Source organism: Bombina bombina, chromosome 2 (assembly GCF_027579735.1).
Source record: "Bombina bombina isolate aBomBom1 chromosome 2, aBomBom1.pri, whole genome shotgun sequence".
Taxonomy (NCBI): Eukaryota; Metazoa; Chordata; class Amphibia; order Anura; family Bombinatoridae; genus Bombina; species Bombina bombina.
Window position 1 is genome coordinate 432,815,882 of NC_069500.1, and position 19,447 is coordinate 432,835,328.

The 19,447-nt window shown below is 38.9% G+C and overlaps 2 protein-coding genes across 4 annotated transcripts in view; one reads left to right on the top strand and one right to left on the bottom strand.

Annotated features, from left to right (window-relative positions):
* C2H12orf43 (chromosome 2 C12orf43 homolog) overlaps positions 1–1,366 on the top strand; it is a 30,231-nt gene extending 28,865 nt beyond the window's left edge. For both annotated transcript variants that reach the window (XM_053702036.1, XM_053702037.1), the window contains exon 6: positions 451–1,366. In XM_053702036.1, the coding sequence (XP_053558011.1) occupies positions 451–751 (301 nt within the window). In that variant the 3' untranslated portion in view covers positions 752–1,366. The remainder of the gene's footprint in view (positions 1–450) is intronic.
* Positions 1,097–19,447, bottom strand: part of HNF1A (HNF1 homeobox A) — a 177,994-nt gene continuing 159,643 nt past the window's right edge. For both annotated transcript variants that reach the window (XM_053702034.1, XM_053702033.1), the window contains exon 9: positions 1,097–1,224. In XM_053702034.1, coding sequence (XP_053558009.1) covers positions 1,097–1,224 — 128 coding nt within the window. The remainder of the gene's footprint in view (positions 1,225–19,447) is intronic.

Consider the following 19,447-nt stretch of genomic DNA (forward strand, 5'->3'; position numbering starts at 1 on the left):
GAAATGAGTACAAAGCAGATTTGATAATAGAAGTAAATTGGAAACTTTTTTTTTAAAACTGTATTCTCTGTCTGAATCATGAAAGAAAAAAATTTGGGTTTCATGTCCCTTTAATGGATAAGCCATATGCTGAGAATATAAATATATGTTTATACAGCACTTAAAGTTTCCAATTTACTTTTATCTATAATCAAATTTGCTTTGTTTTCTTGTTATTCTATGTTGAAGAGGCATCTAGATAGGCAGCGTGAGCAAATGCTGTGTTTAAAATGCTAGTGCACGGTGCATACTTTAATACATTTTTGAGACATTATTATTAGATTATTAGAAGTATTTTTGCTAAGTCATGTATATTACAAAAATGCTTCTATTCAAAACTGAAATACATCCATGTCAATTCCAATTTTGGTTGGAATGTCCCTTTAATTGACCTCACTTTCTTTGTCACAGTGAAGACAGCGAGGAGGAAAAGCTGAGATTCCAGGAGGCAGCAGTGTCAGCTGCTGACATCCTTAAACATAGTGCAATAATACCTGAGCAAAAGGACAAATGTGAAACCCAAGCCATTCAAAAGAAACGTAAGAAGAAGAAAAAGAAACAGAAGAGGGAGGCAGAGGAGGGTGATGAAGAGGGATTAAGTGAGGTTTTAACTTCTGAGTCTGGTAAGAATGGACTGAGTGAGAAAAAGAAAAAGCGGAAGAAGCATAAAGTGGATTTGGAGCCATGTGACCGATCTGAGGAAGATGAATGACTCTCCTGGTACTGTGCAGTGAGACAACAATGATAGTATAAATCTCATTATGTTTTTTTATATGGAAACGGTCAAAACCGTTGCAAGTCTTAGTGGTGTCCTCTGCTACAAAAAATGTCATTTTCTTGCATGGCTGCTTTGTGTGACCTGTGGCAACCATGTCCGGCACCTTTCTGTCCATGTGCAACTGTCCTCTCCCACCAAAGAGTCCAAGCTCAACCAAGAGCCTCCAGTTCTTGACTTAAACGCTCACAGGGTTCTCCCACCATATGAGGTTAGGCAGGAAACATCCATGGACCTGGAGTCTATGGAACTATCAATGATAAAATTGCACAGACATTTGTGTCACTGTGAGGAAGGTGCCATCTGGGTGGAGATATAACTGTCAATGGTGCTGTGTGCGGGGGACAGGAGGTGATTGTGATTTTCTGGGGTGCTGGAATTGTGGTAATGTACCAAGCTGGCTGAGGACACTGTGGGAATAAAATAAAAATGGTCAGGTTCTTTTTTTTTTTTTTTTTTCTGTTGCCCTTCTGCCACTCTGAGCTTTATCATGCAAACATCCAACACCACAAACTGTTATTTTGTTTATTAAAAAGCTTGCATATCCTTTTATACTATCTGTATTCATTTACTCTTTACAAATTATGAAAATTAATGTATGACCTACCCTGTTCTATAATTAGGGCTGCCACCTTGGCCATGTTTTTCTGGACACTTATGAGTTACACAAGTGGCAGGGTGTGCAGGGAGAAATATAAATAGCGTTGTCCATATTGCCCTCTGTACACCCTGCAGCATATGTAACTCAGAAGTGTCCAGGAAAACATGGCCGAAGTGACAACCTTGGTCATAATGTGGCTGCTAAAATAGTAAAAAAAAAAAAAAAAGGTGAATGAGTTCTGCACATCTTAGAGAAAAAAAACTAAAAAAGAATATTCTTTGTCCATTATCTCTTAAGCACAAGTTTTTAGGATATGCTCCTTGTTGTATGAGAAGGGGCAGTGCAAGAGTAGAGCTAGTGCTTTGATGCGCATGTATTTAATAGCCCATGGGTTACATGCCGGGCATATGCGATCTAATTTATATTTTCCACTTACTAATATGCCTCTTGTAAAAGTTTCTACCAAAGTTTTAGTTCATTACCTTATAATCATCAGTGTACACTACTATTACCAGCTGTTATAAAACGTTACTTGTAGACCCTCTTACACCGTTCTCAGCTGCCGCTTCAGTTTGAAAAAACCTGCTTTGTATTCACATCATTTAAAAAATCTAAGTTAAAAACCTTGCACTGACATACAAATCGCTCCTTACACTTCTGCCCGTTTTGCTATTGAATTAACATGTACCAGTATTTTATATGGGCAGCCCAAGCATACAAATTGAGAAGCACTTTTCAGTTTAAAGTGTGTTTTTAAAAAAAAAAAAAAAAAGGATAGAAATGCATTGGCTTTTTTTTTCTTTTTCTTCAAAAGTCATTGACACCTAGTGCACATCTGTGAGCACTGATTGGTAGGTTCAAAATGCACAGTGACTTAAAAGGACATGTAACCCAGATTTGTTTCTTTGTGGTTTGGATAAAGCATAACATTTTAAACAACTTTCCAATTTATTTCTACTATCTAATTTTGTTTAGTTCTCTTGATATTATTTGTTAAAATGCATACCTAGGTAGGCTAAGGAGCTGGAGGTAGATGCTGATTGGTGGCTGCACATATATGCCTCATTTCATTGGTTTACTGATATGTTCAACCTACCCCCAGTAGTGCATTGCTGCTCCTTCAACAAAGGATACCAAGAGAATGATGCACATTTGATAATAGAAGGAAAGTTGTTTAAAATGGTATGGTCTGTCTTAATCCTGAAATAAATATTTTGGGTTTCACGTTCCTTTAAGCATATGTACCAATCTTTAATAATGAGATAGCACCAGGAAGCAGAAGACTGGAAGGGAGCAGGTTTTAGAGGATAACGGCAAGCACTGTACTTTTAATATACAGTAAATGAAAGGAAAAAGGCACATCCCATAAGCACAATTATGAAAAGACCATACTCGTAAGGTACTGATCACCAATCCCAACCAAACTATGGGTAGTCAGCAGCCCCCAATAAAACTTACATTTGAATGTAATAATTAAAAATTAAAAAAAACAAAACAAAAAAAATTTATGCTTACCTGATAAATTACTTTCTCCAACGGTGTGTCCGGTCCACGGCGTCATCCTTACTTGTGGGATATTCTCTTCCCCAACAGGAAATGGCAAAGAGTCCCAGCAAAGCTGGTCACATGATCCCTCCTAGGCTCCGCCCACCCCAGTCATTCGACCGACGGACAGGAGGAAATATATATAGGAGAAACCATATGATACCGTGGTGACTGTAGTTAGAGAAAATAATTCATCAGACCTGATTAAAAAACCAGGGCGGGCCGTGGACCGGACACACCGTTGGAGAAAGTAATTTATCAGGTAAGCATAAATTCTGTTTTCTCCAACATTGGTGTGTCCGGTCCACGGCGTCATCCTTACTTGTGGGAACCAATACCAAAGCTTTAGGACACGGATGAAGGGAGGGAGCAAATCAGGTCACCTAAACGGAAGGAACCACAGCTTGCAAAACCTTTCTCCCAAAAATAGCCTCCTAAGAAGCAAAAGTATCAAATTTGGCAAAAGTGTGCAGTGAAGACCAAGTCGCTGCCTTACATATCTGGTCAACAGAAGACTCGTTCTTGAAGGCCCATGTGGAAGCCACAGCCCTAGTGGAGTGAGCTGTGATTCTTTCGGGAGGCTGCCGTCCGGCAGTCTCATAAGCCAATCGGATAATGCTTTTAAGCCAAAAGGAAAGAGAGGTAGAAGTCGCTTTTTGACCTCTCCTTTTACCAGAATAAACAACAAACAAGGAAGATGTTTGTCTGAAATCTTTAGTAGCCTCTAAATAGAATTTTAGAGCACGGACTACGTCCAAATTGTGTAACAAACGTTCCTTCTTTGAAACTGGATTCGGACACAAAGAAGGTACAACTATCTCCTGGTTAATATTTTTGTTAGAAACAACTTTCGGAAGAAAACCAGGCTTAGTACGCAAAACCACCTTATCTGCATGGAACACCAGATAGGGCGGAGAACACTGCAGAGCAGATAACTCTGAAACTCTTCTAGCAGAAGAAATTGCAACTAAAAACAAAACTTTCCAAGATAGTAACTTAATATCTATGGAATGTAAAGGTTCAAACGGAACCCCTTGAAGAACTGAAAGAACTAGATTTAGACTCCAGGGAGGAGTCAAAGGTCTGTAAACAGGCTTGATCCTAATCAGAGCCTGAACAAATGCTTGAACATCTGGCACGGCTGCCAGTCTTTTGTGAAGTAAAACAGATAAAGCAGAGATCTGTCCCTTTAGAGAACTTGCAGATAATCCTTTCTCCAAACCTTCAGATATATTTTTTCCATATTTTATGGTAAATTTTTCTAGTTACAGGCTTTCTAGCCTGAATCAGAGTATCTATTACAGAATTTGAAAACCCACGCTTTGATAAAATAAAGCGTTCAATCTCCAAGCCGTCAGTTGGAGGGAAACCAGATTCGGATGTTCGAATGGACCCTGAACAAGAAGGTCCTGTCTCAAAGGTAGCTTCCATGGTGGAGCCGATGACATATTCACCAGGTCTGCATACCAAGTCCTGCGTGGCCACGCAGGAGCTATCAAGATCACCGAGGCCCTCTCCTGATTGATCCTGGCTACCAGCCTGGGAATGAGAGGAAACGGTGGGAATACATAAGCTAGGTTGAAGGTCCAAGGTGCTACTAGTGCATCTACTAGAGTCGCCTTGGGATCCCTGGATCTGGACCCGTAGCAAGGAACCTTGAAGTTCTGACGAGACGCCATCAGATCCATGTCTGGAATGCCCCATAATTGAGTTATTTGGGCAAAGATTTCCGGATGGAGTTCCCACTCCCCCGGATGGAATGTCTGATGACTCAGAAAATCCGCTTCCCAATTTTCGACTCCTGGGATGTGTATCGCAGACAAGTGGCAGGAGTGATCCTCCGCCCATTGAATTATCTTGGTCACTTCTTTCATCGCCAGGGAACTCCTTGTTCCCCCCTGATGATTGATATATGCAACAGTCGTCATGTTGTCTGATTGAAACCTTATGAATTTGGCCTTTGCTAGTTGAGGCCAAGCTCTGAGAGCATTGAATATCGCTCTCAGTTCCAGAATGTTTATCGGGAGAAGAGACTCTTCCCGAGACCATAGACCCTGAGCTTTCAGGGATTCCCAGACCGCTCCCCAGCCCACTAGACTGGCGTCGGTAGTGACAATGACCCACTCTGGTCTGCGGAAGCTCATTCCCTGTGACAGATTGTCCAGGGTCAGCCACCAACGGAGTGAATCTCTGGTCTTTAGATCTACTTGAATCATCGGAGACAAGTCTGTATAATCCCCATTCCACTGTCTGAGCATGCACAGTTGTAATGGTCTTAGATGAATTTGTGCAAAAGGAACTATGTCCATTGTTGCAACCATCAATCCTATTACTTCCATGCACTGCGCTATGGAAGGACGAGGAACAGAATGAAGTACTTGACAAGAGCTTAGAAGTTTTGATTTTCTGACCTCTGTCAGAAAAATCCTCATTTCTAAGGAATCTATTATTGTTCCCAAGAAGGGAACTCTTGTTGACGGGGACAGAGAACTTTTTTCTTTGTTCACCTTCCATCCGTGAGATCTGAGAAAGGCTAGGACGAAGTCCGTATGAGCCTTTTGTTTTTGACAGGGACGACGCTTGAATTAGGATGTCGTCCAAGTAAGGTACTACTGCAATGCCCCTTGGTCTTAGAACCGCTAGAAGGGACCCTAGTACCTTTGTGAAAATCCTTGGAGCAGTGGCTAATCCGAATGGAAGTGCCACAAACTGGTAATGCTTGTCCAGAAAAGCAAACCTTAGGAACTGATGATGTTCCTTGTGGATAGGAATATGTAGGTACGCATCCTTTAAATCCACGGTAGTCATAAATTGACTTTCCTGGATGGTGGGTAGGATCGTTCGAATAGTTTCCATTTTGAACGATGGTACCCTGAGAAATTTGTTTAGGATCTTCAGATCCAAAATTGGTCTGAATGTTCCCTCTTTTTTGGGAACTATGAACAGATTGGAATAAAATCCCATTCCTTGTTCTCTTATTGGAACTGGATGTATCACTCCCATTTTTAACAGGTCTTCTACACAATGTAAGAATGCCTGTCTCTTTATTTGGTTTGAAGATAAGTGAGACCTGTGGAACCTTCCCCTTGGGGGTAGTTCCTTGAATTCCAGGAGATAACCTTGAGAAACTATTTCAAGCGCCCAAGGATCCTGAACATCTCTTGCCCAAGCCTGAGCAAAGAGAGAGAGTCTGCCCCCCACTAGATCCGGTCCCGGATCGGGGGCTATCCCTTCATGCTGTTTTGGTAGCAGTGGTAGGCTTCTTGGCCTGCTTACCCTTGTTCCAGCCTTGCATTGGTTTCCAGGCTGGTTTGGGTTGTGAAGTATTACCCTCTTGCTTAGAGGATGCAGAATTAGAGGCTGGTCCGTTTCTGCGAAAGGGACGAAAATTAGGCTTATTTTTAGCCTTAAAAGACCTATCCTGTGGGAGGGCGTGGCCCTTTCCCCCAGTGATGTCTGAAATAATCTCTTAATAATCTCTTAATAATGCTTTACCTTTGAAAGGAATGTTAAGCAATTTTGTCTTGGAAGACACATCCGCTGACCAAGACTTTAGCCAAAGCGCTCTGCGCGCCACGATAGCAAACCCTGAATTTTTCGCCGCTAATCTAGCTAATTGCAAAGCGGCATCTAAAACAAAAGAGTTAGCCAATTTAAGTGCTTGAACTCTGTCCATAACCTCCTCATACGAAGATTCTTTACTGAGCGACTTTTCTAGTTCCTCGAACCAGAAACACGCTGCCGTAGTGACAGGAACAATGCATGAAATTGGTTGTAGAAGGTAACCTTGCTGTACAAAAATCTTTTTAAGCAAACCCTCTAATTTTTTATCCATAGGATCTTTGAAAGCACAACTATCTTCGATAGGAATAGTAGTGCGTTTGTTTAGAGTAGAAACCGCCCCCTCGACCTTGGGGACTGTCTGCCATAAGTCCTTTCTGGGGTCGACTATAGGAAATAATTTCTTAAATATAGGGGGGGAAACAAAAGGTATGCCGGGCTTTTCCCACTCTTTATTTACTATGTCCGCCACCCGCTTGGGTATAGGAAAAGCGTCGGGGGGCACCGGAACCTCTAGGAACTTGTCCATCTTACATAATTTCTCTGGAATGACCAAATTGTCACAATCATCCAGAGTAGATAACACCTCCTTAAGCAGTGCGCGGAGATGTTCTAATTTAAATCAGGTTCAGCTTGATGAGAAATTTTTCCTGAATCTGAGATTTCTCCATCAGACAAAACCTCCCTCATGGCCCCTTAAGATTGGTGTGAGGGTATGTCAGAACAGTTATCATCAGCGCCCTCTTGCTCTTCAGTGTTTAAAACAGAGCAATCGCGCTTTCTCTGATAAGTAGGCATTTTGGATAAAAGATTTGCTATGGAGTTATCCATTACAGCCGTTAATTGTTGCATGGTAATAAGTATTGGCGCACTAGATGTACTAGGGGCCTCCTGTGTGGGCAAAACTGGTGTAGATACAGTAGGGGATGATGTAGTATCATGTTTACTCCCCTCATTTGAGGAATCATCTTGGGCAATATCATTATCTGTGGCATTACTGTCCTTACTTTGTTTGGACACTATGGCACAATTATCACATAAATTTAAATGGGGAGACACATTGGCTTTCATACATATAGAACATAGCTTATCTGATGGTACAGACATGTTAAACAGGCTTAAACTTGTCAACAAAGCACAAAAAACGTTTTAAAATAAAACCGTTACTGTCTCTTTAAATTTCAAACTGAAAACACTTTATTACTGAATATGTGAAAAAGTATGAAGGAATTGTTCAAAAATTACCAAATTTCACCACAGTCTCTTAAGGCATTAAAAGTATTGCACACCAAATTTCAGAGCTTTAACCCTTAAAATAACGGAACCGGAGCAGTTTTTAAATTTAACCCCTATACAGTCCCAGCTATATGCTTTGCTGAGACCCAACCAAGCCCAGAGGGGAATACGATACCAAATGACGCCTTCTAGAAGCTTTTTTAGTGATTCTTAGATCCTCACACATGCATCTGCATGCCTTGCTCTCCAAAAACAACTGCGCAGTAATGGCGCGAAAATGAGGCTCAGTCTATAACTAGAAAGGCCCCCAGACTAAAAAAGGTGTCCAACACAGTGCCTGCCGTTTTTTAAACGTTCCCCAAGATTATAATGCCAATTATTAGCTAGAATCTGCATAATATGCCCCAATAAAGTAATCGTTTTAGCCCATAAAAATGTCTACCAGTTTTTAAGCCCTTTTTTAAGCCCTTTATTCTTTTATGTTTGACTAAGAAAATGGCTTACCGGTCCCCATGAGGGGAAATGACAGCCTTCCAGCATTACATGGTCTTGTTAGAAATATGGCTAGTCATACCTTAAGCAGATAAGTCTGCTAACTGTTTCCCCCAACTGAAGTTACTTCATCTCAACAGTCCTATGTGGAAACAGCAACCAATTTTAGTTACTGTCTGCTAAAATCATCTTCCTCTTACAAACAGAAATCTTCATCCTTTTCTGTTTCAGAGTAAATAGTACATACCAGCACTATTTTAAAATAACAAACACTTGATAGAAGAATAAAAACTACATTTAAACACCAAAAAACTCTTAACCATCTCCGTGGAGATGTTGCCTGTGCAACGGCAAAGAGAATGACTGGGGTGGGCGGAGCCTAGGAGGGATCATGTGACTAGCTTTGCTGGGACTCTTTGCCATTTCCTGTTGGGGAAGAGAATATCCCACAAGTAAGGATGACGCCGTGGACCGGACACACCAATGTTGGAGAAACAGGGCCAAAAATAAAACACAAGTAAAAACAGAAATTATACTAACCAATACATTTATTAAGTTTTGGAATGAAGAGAGTCCATGGGTGCCCATAACATGTGGGATATACTTCCTGCCAGCAGGTAGAGGTTAAGAACCCTACCGAGCTTTCAATCCCTACCAACTCTACTTTCCAGTTGAAGTATAGACGATCAGAAGGGAGAGGTAGATAAAATTGAAGGAAAGACTGAAAGCAGGATTAAGAAGTGCAAATAAGAACAGGCGCCCTAAGGTTCTAGAAAAATAGGACAGGTCCCATGGACTCTCCTCATTCCAAAAGAAAGAAATTAATTGATAAGTATAAATTCTGTTTTCTTTCTTATAATTAGGACAGTCCATGGGTGTCCATAACTTGGGATAGAATACCAAAGCTGAGAGTCTATGTTAAGGACGAGTGGGACAAATAAAGGGCAGTTCCTATTTGTTGGACACTGCGGCTTGAAGGACTTTCCTGCCAAAAGCAGCTTTCTAAGAAGCATAAACATCAAAATGGAAACATTTGGAAAAAGTATGAGGAGAAGACCAATTTGTCACTTTCCAAATCTGTTACTTGGAGGCCTTTTTTTTTTGAAGGCCCAAGAAGTAAATACAGATCAAGTTGAATTCAAAGTAACTCGTTTTGGAAGAGGTTTTCCCACAAACAAGTAAGCTTTACGTATTCTTTGTTTCTGCCATGAAGGAATTGCAGTGGCCTTTTGACCTTTTCTATTACCTGAAAAATGGGCAAATAAGCTAGAGGTTTGTCTTAACATCTTTAGTAGCCTGAAGATAATATTTTAACGCTCTAACCACATTCAAATTGTGTAGAATAAGTTCCTTAGAATTAGAATGATTTGGGCACAGAGAAGGAACAACAATTTGCTGGTTAATGTTTTCAGAAGACAAAATCTTTCAGAAAAAAATCATATGTAGTTCTAAGAACTGCTTTATCCTGGTGAAAAGCCAAAAAGGGGATTCAGAAGAGCTGAGCGTTCAGAAACACGTCTAGCTGAAGAGATGGCTAGAAGAAGAACTTTTCAAGGCAAAAATTCTAGGTCCAAATTATGCATAGGTTCAAAGGACCTTGCAAAACAGATAAAACAAGTTTAAGATCCCAAGGAGGAGATATAGGCCTAATAACAGGATGAATTCTCATCAAGGCCTGACCAAAAGTTTGAACATCAGGCAACTTAGCCATTTTTTTTTTATAAAAACTATGAGAACTAGCTGATAACCCTCTCTCCAGACAATCCTGAAAAACTGAAGAATGATTGGAATTCTAAATAATTTACAATATAAACCTTATGAAGAACACCAGAGAAAATAAGATTTCCAAATGTTATGATAAATGTTCTGAGTAAACGGTTTCTTGGCTTGCAGAAGAGTAGAGATTACAGAATCTGAGAAGCCACTACTCTTGAGAACGAATGACATAGGAGGTGGGATGATGGACGCAGCAATTTTAGCTGTTGACGCGGAGAAAGCATTTGACTACATTAGCTGGGACCACCTATTTACAACCTTAGAGAAATTCGGATTCAAAGATAATATTATAAATGTTATAAAAATCTTATATAACAATCCGATGTCAGCGGTAGTAGTCAATGGTTTAACTTCTGAAAAGTTTAGGTTACAGAGAGGGACGCGTCAGGGTTGCCCCCTATCCCCCCTGTTATTTAATTTATCGATCGAACCTTTTGCAATTCGTTTAAGAGAATGCCTGTCAGGAATTATTATTGGCGATCAAAAAATGGTGCTTTCGCTCTACGCTGATGATCTACTAGTGTACCTAAGTAATATTGAAAAAACTTTACCATTATTATTAGAAGAAACACAGTTATTTAGCGAGATATCAGGCTACACGATTAATTATGGGAAATCAGAATTGTTATGGTTAAAGAAGCCTCCGAAGTTGAAAGGACCATTACCTTTTAAAGAAAAAAGCATATTAAGTATTTAGGTATTATGCTCTCTAATAGCATGACGGAGTGCTATGAATTAAACTACCCTAGGGTATTTAGGGAATGTCAAGGAAAATTATCAATATGGTCCAATCTTCCTATTTCTATAACAGCTAGAATAATGCTAATTAAATCTGTTATATTTCCTAAAATTCTATATCTGTGCCAGAATATCCCTATACTACTACACAAAAAGGATATTAGAGATTTCAACAAATATTGTACACAATTTATATGGGCTGGGAAAAGGGCAAGGATCGGACTAGATAAATTACAACTTAACAAACTAGCGGCAGGGCTAGATTTTCCGAATTTAGAGATATACAATTTAGTTACCACATCAAAATATGCAATGGACTGGATAACGTCCCAAGAATATGGAACAATTGGCAATATAGAAAATTATATGGCTGAACCATTTAGGTTGGGAACACTGTTACACTGCCCTATAAATAGAATACCCAAGAAAATTGCAAAAATTACAATTATCATTAATACTATAAAGGCGTGGCAAAAGGTATGTTCCAGAGTACAGGTTAACCCATTCTGTACAAATGTGCTCAGCATTGGTGGCAACCCGGAATTTCAGCCGGGTCTGTCACAAACAGTATTCCATAGATGGAAAAGGAAAGGCTTAATGTTTGTTAGACAATTACTGACGGAAGAACTGTTAGTTAACTCATTCACAAATCTAGCTAAAATTTACGATCTGCCGAAGAAAGATTTCTTTGCTTTTTTACAAGTACGCCACTTCATTAATAGCTTACAAACCAAATATAATCCCAATTGGTCTTTGGGGGTGTTAGAGAATGTCATTAAGCTATATGAAAATGGCAAGACATCAATCTCAATAACGTACAATGTAATTAACTCATTTAATAATGAAGGGCATTTACGGGTGATAAAAGATAAATGGCATAGAGAGTTCCCAAATTTAACCCTAAAAGATATTGAGCAATCTTTGAAGTTAAACTATAAATTTTGGGTTCCAACTAATTGGCGAGAATCACACTTGAAGCTAATTAGGAAAGTCTATATAACTAATAGAAATTTATCCAGATGGTACGGGACTACTGTAATGTGCCCGAAGTGTAGTGCAGAGGAAGCGGATATCACTCATTATTTTTGGAGTTGCCCTAAAGTAAATCAACTATGGAGACAAATTAATTATTGGATCAAGAAGAAGCTCGATATAGAATTTGAGATACAAATTTTTCATGTTTTTTTTCTAGTAAAATATTCAGACAGAGCTAAAGAGAATGACTTAATTAATACTATAATTTTTATAACTAGAAATCTAATTTTGAAGGATTGGAAAGGGACAAAGGCTCCCAAACTGGTGGCATGTAAAAATGGAGTAGTTAAACAGTGTATGTTAGAACAATATGACTCACGAGAACCATCTAGTCAGTTAGAAGAATTCTTTTTTAAGAAATGGAAAAAGTTAATCCTATCATTACCTCTGAATATACAAATTCAATTGACAGCCGCGTTTAGGAACACAGAATACGTAATGATTAATATCATAGCAGGAGTATTTCCGCAGAGTTGGGGTGGATGGTAGAGGAGTCAGAGAGAGGGAAGAAATGGAGAGGGGGGTCCTTATAAATATAAAAAAAAATTTTTTTTTTTCTTTCTCCTTTCCCCCTCCGCTCTCCCCCCCCCAGTATCATGATATTCTATAATTAATATATTTGGAATCTTTTACTTTTTTTCTTCTTTCTGTTTCAAATATAAGAAGAAGGTTATGTTTAAGATATTAGATGATAAGATTATTGGGTGTTTGTTGTCAGGGGAATTATGTGAACTCTAGCTATAAGAGTTAACTCTGTATTAGTTAGTTCGTAACTATAGATGGTACTATAAGTAGTTTATTTTGTAAACATGAATAATGAAGAATGTATTTTTATTTTTGTAACTTGGAGAATTAGTATCAATAAAGCTTTTGGAAAAAAAAAAAAAAAAAGATTTCCAAATGTTATGATAAATGTTCTGAGTAAACGGTTTCTTGGCTTGCAGAAGAGTAGAGATTACAGAATCTGAGAAGCCACTACTCTTGAGAACTAGGCATAACCCTCCACGCCGTCAAATTCAGAGATCAAAAGTCCTAATGATAAAAAGGACCTTGGGACAGTGGATTTTACCTGAGAGGAAGAGTCCAAGTAGGGGAGGATGAGATCCACATACCAAGTTCTGTGTGGCGATGCCGGAGCTATGAGGATTACTGACGCTAGTTCCTATTTGATTTTTGCAATGATTTTTGGAAGACGAACAAACTGGGGAAAAAGGCCAGATGAAAGTTCCAAGGACAAACTAACTCCAGTCCTCAGGACCCTTAACAGGCCACATATTCATTATATCATGTGAAATAATAAGCTGATCAGTAATCATGGTTGCTAACTTGCTCTCACCCTTCATATAGTTATTTTACCTCTGCGTTAGTTAAGATATAATGAATATATAAGGCCTATTAAGGGTCCTGAGGACTGGAGTTGAGAAACACTGAACTAGAGCATCGATCATTTAAGCTCTTGGATCTCTTGACCTTGTGCAATAAACCGGAAGTTTGTGGTTCAGCTTGGATGCCATAAGGTCTATTTCTGGAAGACCCCATTTTAGGACTAGCTGATAGAACATGTCCAGATGAAGAGACCATTCTCCTGGATGTACTGACTGACGGCTTAAAGGGACACTGAAAGCAAACATTTTCTTTCGTGATTCAGATAGAGCATGCAATTTTAAGCAACTTTCTAATTTACTCCTATTATCAATGTTTCTTCGTTCTCTTGTTATCTTTATATGAAAAAGAAGGCATCTAAGCTTTTTTCTTGGTTCAGACCTATGGACAGCAGTTTTTGATTGGTGGATGAAGTTATCCACCAATCAGCAAGGATTTACACCATAGGCTTACCATATTCCAAGAAGAACTAGATCTGTATTCCTAAAGGGAAATATAATAATGTATTGTTATTTGGACAAAGGATGGATTTGTAGTTCAAAATTAGTATCTGTATCTCTCTGTTCTATAATACATTGTTTTTTAATTAATCAAATTATTTCTGCAAATTTGGGTACTAGTTTATCTTTCCATTTATGAAAAATAAGACTCCTTATAGATAAAATAAGAAGGTTAAAGGGATAGTAAACCCAAAAACGTTTTTAATACTTTTTGAAATTTCATTATATATATTAAATATTTCAAATAAGTACCTGTTAAACGTTTTCACTTGTTTTCTAGTTATTCCTCATTTAAAAAATCTTTATTTTGCCAAACCATTTTGTATCTCCTGATGTGGACCCTATAATGATGTTCTACCTAGATAGAATCATGTTGACCCGCATGCACATATAATTATTTTAAACATAACGCAGGCGCATCTTGGCCTCTCATACCTAGCTAATGCGGCATGTCACTATACTGACATGGGAAGCAGGGCGGACTTCATAATAGTGACGTCAACGTTGGTGGGAGTGGCGCACCCGAGCACTGAAGATTCACTGAGCGCATGGGGAAATATCTGTGTTAGGCTGCTTGAGGTAAGTATAATAAGTACACCTAGGCTAACGAGCAATTCAATTTGATCTTAGCAAAAAGAAATAAACCCATAGACTAACGAGCATTTTTTTAACCACTAGAAAAATGAGCATGTTTTTTTTTTTAAAGTAGACAACCCGCAGAGTGAACAGCAATTATTTTTAACCCCTAGACTAACGAGCAAGTTTTTTTCTTCTTACAACAGATTAATCGCAGGCGCTGCAAAGATTAAAAGCATCAGCAATTTAGGATGTGACTAAAGTTAATTATTAACATCCTAAGTTGCTGTTGCTTTCAATCTTTGCAGCTCCTACAATTAATCTGTTTTTATGAACAAAACAAATTGCTTGTTAGTCTAGGGTTTAAAAATAATTGCTGGTCACTCTGGGGGTCGTCTACTTTAAGAAATAAAAACCAACATGCTTGTTTTTCTAGGGGTTAAAAAAATACTCATTAGTCTAGGAGTTGACTTCCTTTTACTAAAATCAAATTAACTTGCTCGTACTTACTTATACTTACCTAAAGTATAAGCCCCTTTAGTATGTGGACACTATTGACATTTGCAACCTTGCGCATGCAAGGTTTCAATAAAGAGCGTCCTTTTAATATTTAAATAAGATGGGCAGAAACAATTGCCTATTGGATGTTGATGATCAATTAATTTTGCATAATCTCAGTCTTTTTTATAGGCGGTCCTTACTGTTTGTTGCACGTAAATTTTAAAGTTTAAAGATATTTAAAAGCTTCTTTTCAGGAAAAAAGTAAGTTGATTTTATTGCATATATCTCTAATTATGTATTTTGTTTTGCTAATACTTGGCAAAGATTTCTAAGCTACAGAAAAAAATGTATAACAGGAGCACCAGGTATAAGGATAAAACATTAAACTTTATTAGAACATAAAGAGTATCATAACCCCTGGGTAAGAACATACATGTATAATAGTTAAACAGATGAAAAAAAGGCTGACCGGTTTCGGCTGTTGCCTTACTCCTAGCCTGCTTAAAACTGTCTAGCAGTTCCCTGATTTAAAAACCATCATCTGAAATCCTATTGGTTCAGGAACTCACACCCCTGATTAGTATTCCCTTCAGCTTTAATCAATCAACCCTCATTCAAATACGGCTGAAATTTTCCTATTGTTATTGATTTTCCTATACATATGTAATTACTAACATTCTACTTCTAACTTTCTACTAATCACCAATATTAAGAAAGAGGAAAAAATCTAATCAGTATACACTCTACACTAATGTATAGGACATCTATCTTTAACCGCTTTTATATTAAGAATATTTGTGTTTATATATTCCTGGTAGTTACTTTGTCATTTAACCAGATCACATTGCAAAATGCCGTTTGTTACGGCAGACCTTATCACATTGATATGTTTTTATTTGTTTTTGTTTTTTATTGTATTGTACTCCTACCTAATAGCGGTTCCAATTTCGGTGTGTTCATTTTAAACCGCCTTGAGCCATTGTAGAATAAATGTGCTGTGCTTTCAAATCTGCATTCGATCGGTGTTTACAATGAACTGCTGGATTCTATTTACTAAATCCTTATTGGACGGATAGCGTGTGTATCAGCCAATCTACTGCGGCCTAACAAACCCCAGCACAATGCGTGTAGTCTTACAGAGAACTACTGGTCTCTATTTACTTGATCCTAATTGGACGGATATTGTGTGTATACGCCAATCAACTGTAGCCTGTCAAAACACAACATTGTGTGTATAGTTTACCCTTCCGTTATTTGTTCATTCCCTGTACTGTGGGCATTAACATAAATTGGGTGTACTAACAAATTAGGTAATAGGCTCCAACCTATACTGTGGATTGTGTGAGCCAATTTGAATTGTGTTACCCTAGCTAGAAAGTTTAGTTACACTGAATGTGCCAATTGGAAAAAATCCAAAGTTTGCTCGTACTGTACTCCTATCTTAACTTAGCGTATACACATATCTGTTCCCAAAGGGGGGAGGTTTTCCCACACTTTCATTTAACACATATTAACATTCAGATAATAAATGGGCTGCTTATTACCATAGAATTGAGGTGTTTGTACTTTATCTATGTGCTTATTTTGGGGCAGATTATCTTCAATAGGTTGGTAAAAAATGTGTTACATTCTAAGTGTATTATGCCCTAAATGTCCCTCTGATACAATAAATAAGTGAGTTTATATTATTCTAAGTGAAAATTACCAAAAATTAATAAGATCGAATTCTGAGTTGAGGCCGTCTGGAATCCTTGTTTTTAAACGAAAAATCCAGAAGGCCTCTCTTTCTCCCAATTTTCGGGTCCTGTCACCCCCTTTTGTCTGGACTGGTACTTTCTCTATAATGGTCCACGAAAAGAAAGAATTATCTTTGTTATGTGTAATTGAAAAATGATTGATAAGTGGCGTTGTGAGAACCCCAGCCTTGATGTCCGCCTGGTGTTCCTTTATCCTTACCCTAGCTTCCCTTGTCGTGAGGCCTACATATTGGAGGGCACAATGTGTGCATGAAATCAAATACACTACAAAAGTAGACCTACAGTTGAGGCATAATTTCTTCTGAAAAAGTTCTCCCGTAGCCAGAGAACTAAAGGAGTCCCCTACAGTTACTTTCTCACAAGCTCTGCAGGATAAATGGTTGCACCTATAGGTTCCATTCAATCTCAACCAGGAGGACCCATCTGTCTGTTCCTTCCTTAATCTCGTGGGTGCAATCATATTGCCTATTGTTCTGTTTCTTTTGTAAGTGCACCTAATGCCCTCAGTTACTGTCTCTTTAAGAGCATCATCAGCTGACAGTAGATGGTAATTATTTCTAATAATCTGGCATATTTGTGTGTACTGCTGAGAATATTCTGTCGTGAATGTGATTTTCCTGTCCACAATCTCTTTTGTCCCTTCTTTATACTTTGTGTTTTTCTGTTTCAAAAGATCAACTCTGTTGATTTTAGTAACAGAGTTCCTCTCTTTTGTAATTATTGACCTAGGATAGCCTCTCTCCACGAGTCTATCAGACAGTTCATCGGCCTGTTTCTCATATGTACTATAATTAGTACAGTTCCTTTTTTAGGCGAATGAACTGTCCTCTAGCTACACCCCTAAACACCCTCCTTGGGTGACAACTTGAGGCGTGCAGCAGAGAGTTCCCTATGATCGGCTTCCGATAGGTTTCTGTAGTGATCTTCTGACCTGTTTTTCCCTTTAGTGTGATGTCCAAAAAATTTACTGTGTGTTCTTGTATCTCGGAGGTAAAGCTAATGCCTACAGTGTTATTATTTAGTCCCTCTACAAATCTCTCTAGATCATTATGGGAGCCTTGCCAAATGAAAAGGAGGTCGTCAATAAAGCGCCTGTACCACACTATCTCCTGTTTGAACAGGTTTCGTTCCCCAAAGACGTGGGAGAGCTCCCACCAACCCATGAAAAGGTTGGCGTAGGAGGGGGCAAATTTGGCCCCCATCGCTGTCCCACACCTCTGGAGAAAGAACTCCCCCTCAAACAGGAAATAGTTATGGGTTAGGAGAAATCTGATCACCCTCAATATGTATTCTGTAAAATCCTGGTCATTTGCATATTTTTTAGATAGAAAAAATTCTAGAGCTTCCAGGCTCTTTTCGTGTGGTATGGTGGAATACAGGGATCTTACATCCACTGTCAACCATTTGAAGTTACTCTGCCAAATCATTCCAGAAAGTAAATTCAATACGTGCTTGGTATCAGACAGGTGACTCCAAAGGGTACTCACCAAGGGTTGCAGAATGCCATCCAACCATTCCGACAGGTGTTCCAGTAGGGAGCCGATTCCACTAACAATTGGTCTCCCTTGGACATTTTCTACAGACTTGTGAATTTTAGGTAGATGATTAAACACAGGAATGGCTGGGTTTTGCACCAGAAGATAGTCCTTAGTTTCTTGGTCAATATATATATCTCTACCCCATCGTCCACAAGGGAGACCAACTGTCTCTGGAATTGGCGTGTTGGATCTTGTAACAACACCTCATAATCCTGTTCTATTCTCAACTGTCTTAAAGCCTCCTGAATGAAGTCCTCCTTATCAAGGACCACAATTGCTCCGCCCTTGTCCGCTGATCTAATTACTAAATTGTTGTTATTTCTTAGACCTTCTTAGGCTATTTTTTGTTTTCGTGTGACATTAGACTTTTTGCCCCTTTGTGTAACATATTGAAGTTTAATTAAATCACTTTCAACCCGTTTCTGGAATTTCTCCAATAGAGGACCCCTACTTTGAATTGGATAGAACAAAGATTTGTTCTTTAGTAGTTGAATTGTCACCCGCCTACTTTCTTCCATTACTTCCTCTCCTTGGAGAGATTCCAGAGTCCTTACATCACATAATTCTTGAAAATTCAGATCAGTAATAAAGTGATGTTCAAGATCAGATCCATCAACAGAACTTGGATTCTCATTAAATTGACGTTGGTCCTGGGTCTTGAAAAATTTTCTCAACGTTAGATTGCGAATCATTTTGTTAACGTCCAAAAGAGTTCTGAACAGATTGAAATCTGCAGATGGAACAAACGTTAAACCTAAACTCAGCACTTCAAGTTCAGATTTATTTAGAACATAACTTGATAGGTTTAAAACATTCAATCCCTGTAGTTTCCCCTCCTTTGGCCTCTCCTTTGGGGGTATCGTCTCTGCTCTCTCTGTTGTTGCTGTTGTTCTACGTTTCTTCTTCCCCCCCCCCCTCTAGTGCTTTTGGGGGTACCTGAAAAACCTGTTCCAACTGGGATTTTTCAGTTTCTCCTATGTATCTTCGTGCCCCTCCTGCCTGAGGGGGCTCCTCTCTATAGTGTGAAGAGGTGGATACTGTTTCAAAGTCTTTGTTCTTCAGAATTGGGGGTAATCTATTTGGTCCCTCCTTTGGTCTCACCGTGGTTTCGTAAGCCCCCAATTCCTCTCCTCCTGAGGATGAACCTTCGTCCCAGGATTCTCCTTCACTCTCCTGGAAGTTTACACGTCTGCCTCTGTTTCCTCGAGATCTGTTTCCTCCTCTTCTTCTGTTGTAATAAGGAACTGATTTGTTCTGTTCCTTCCGTAGGGCAAAACGATCTCTCCTATTCCATATGTAAACTCTGTTCAAATTGTAATCCTGTAAGTCTCTTAAGTATTTTGTACGTTTGGTCTCCAATAGCAATGTTTTTGCTTCTGCCAACACTCTCTGTA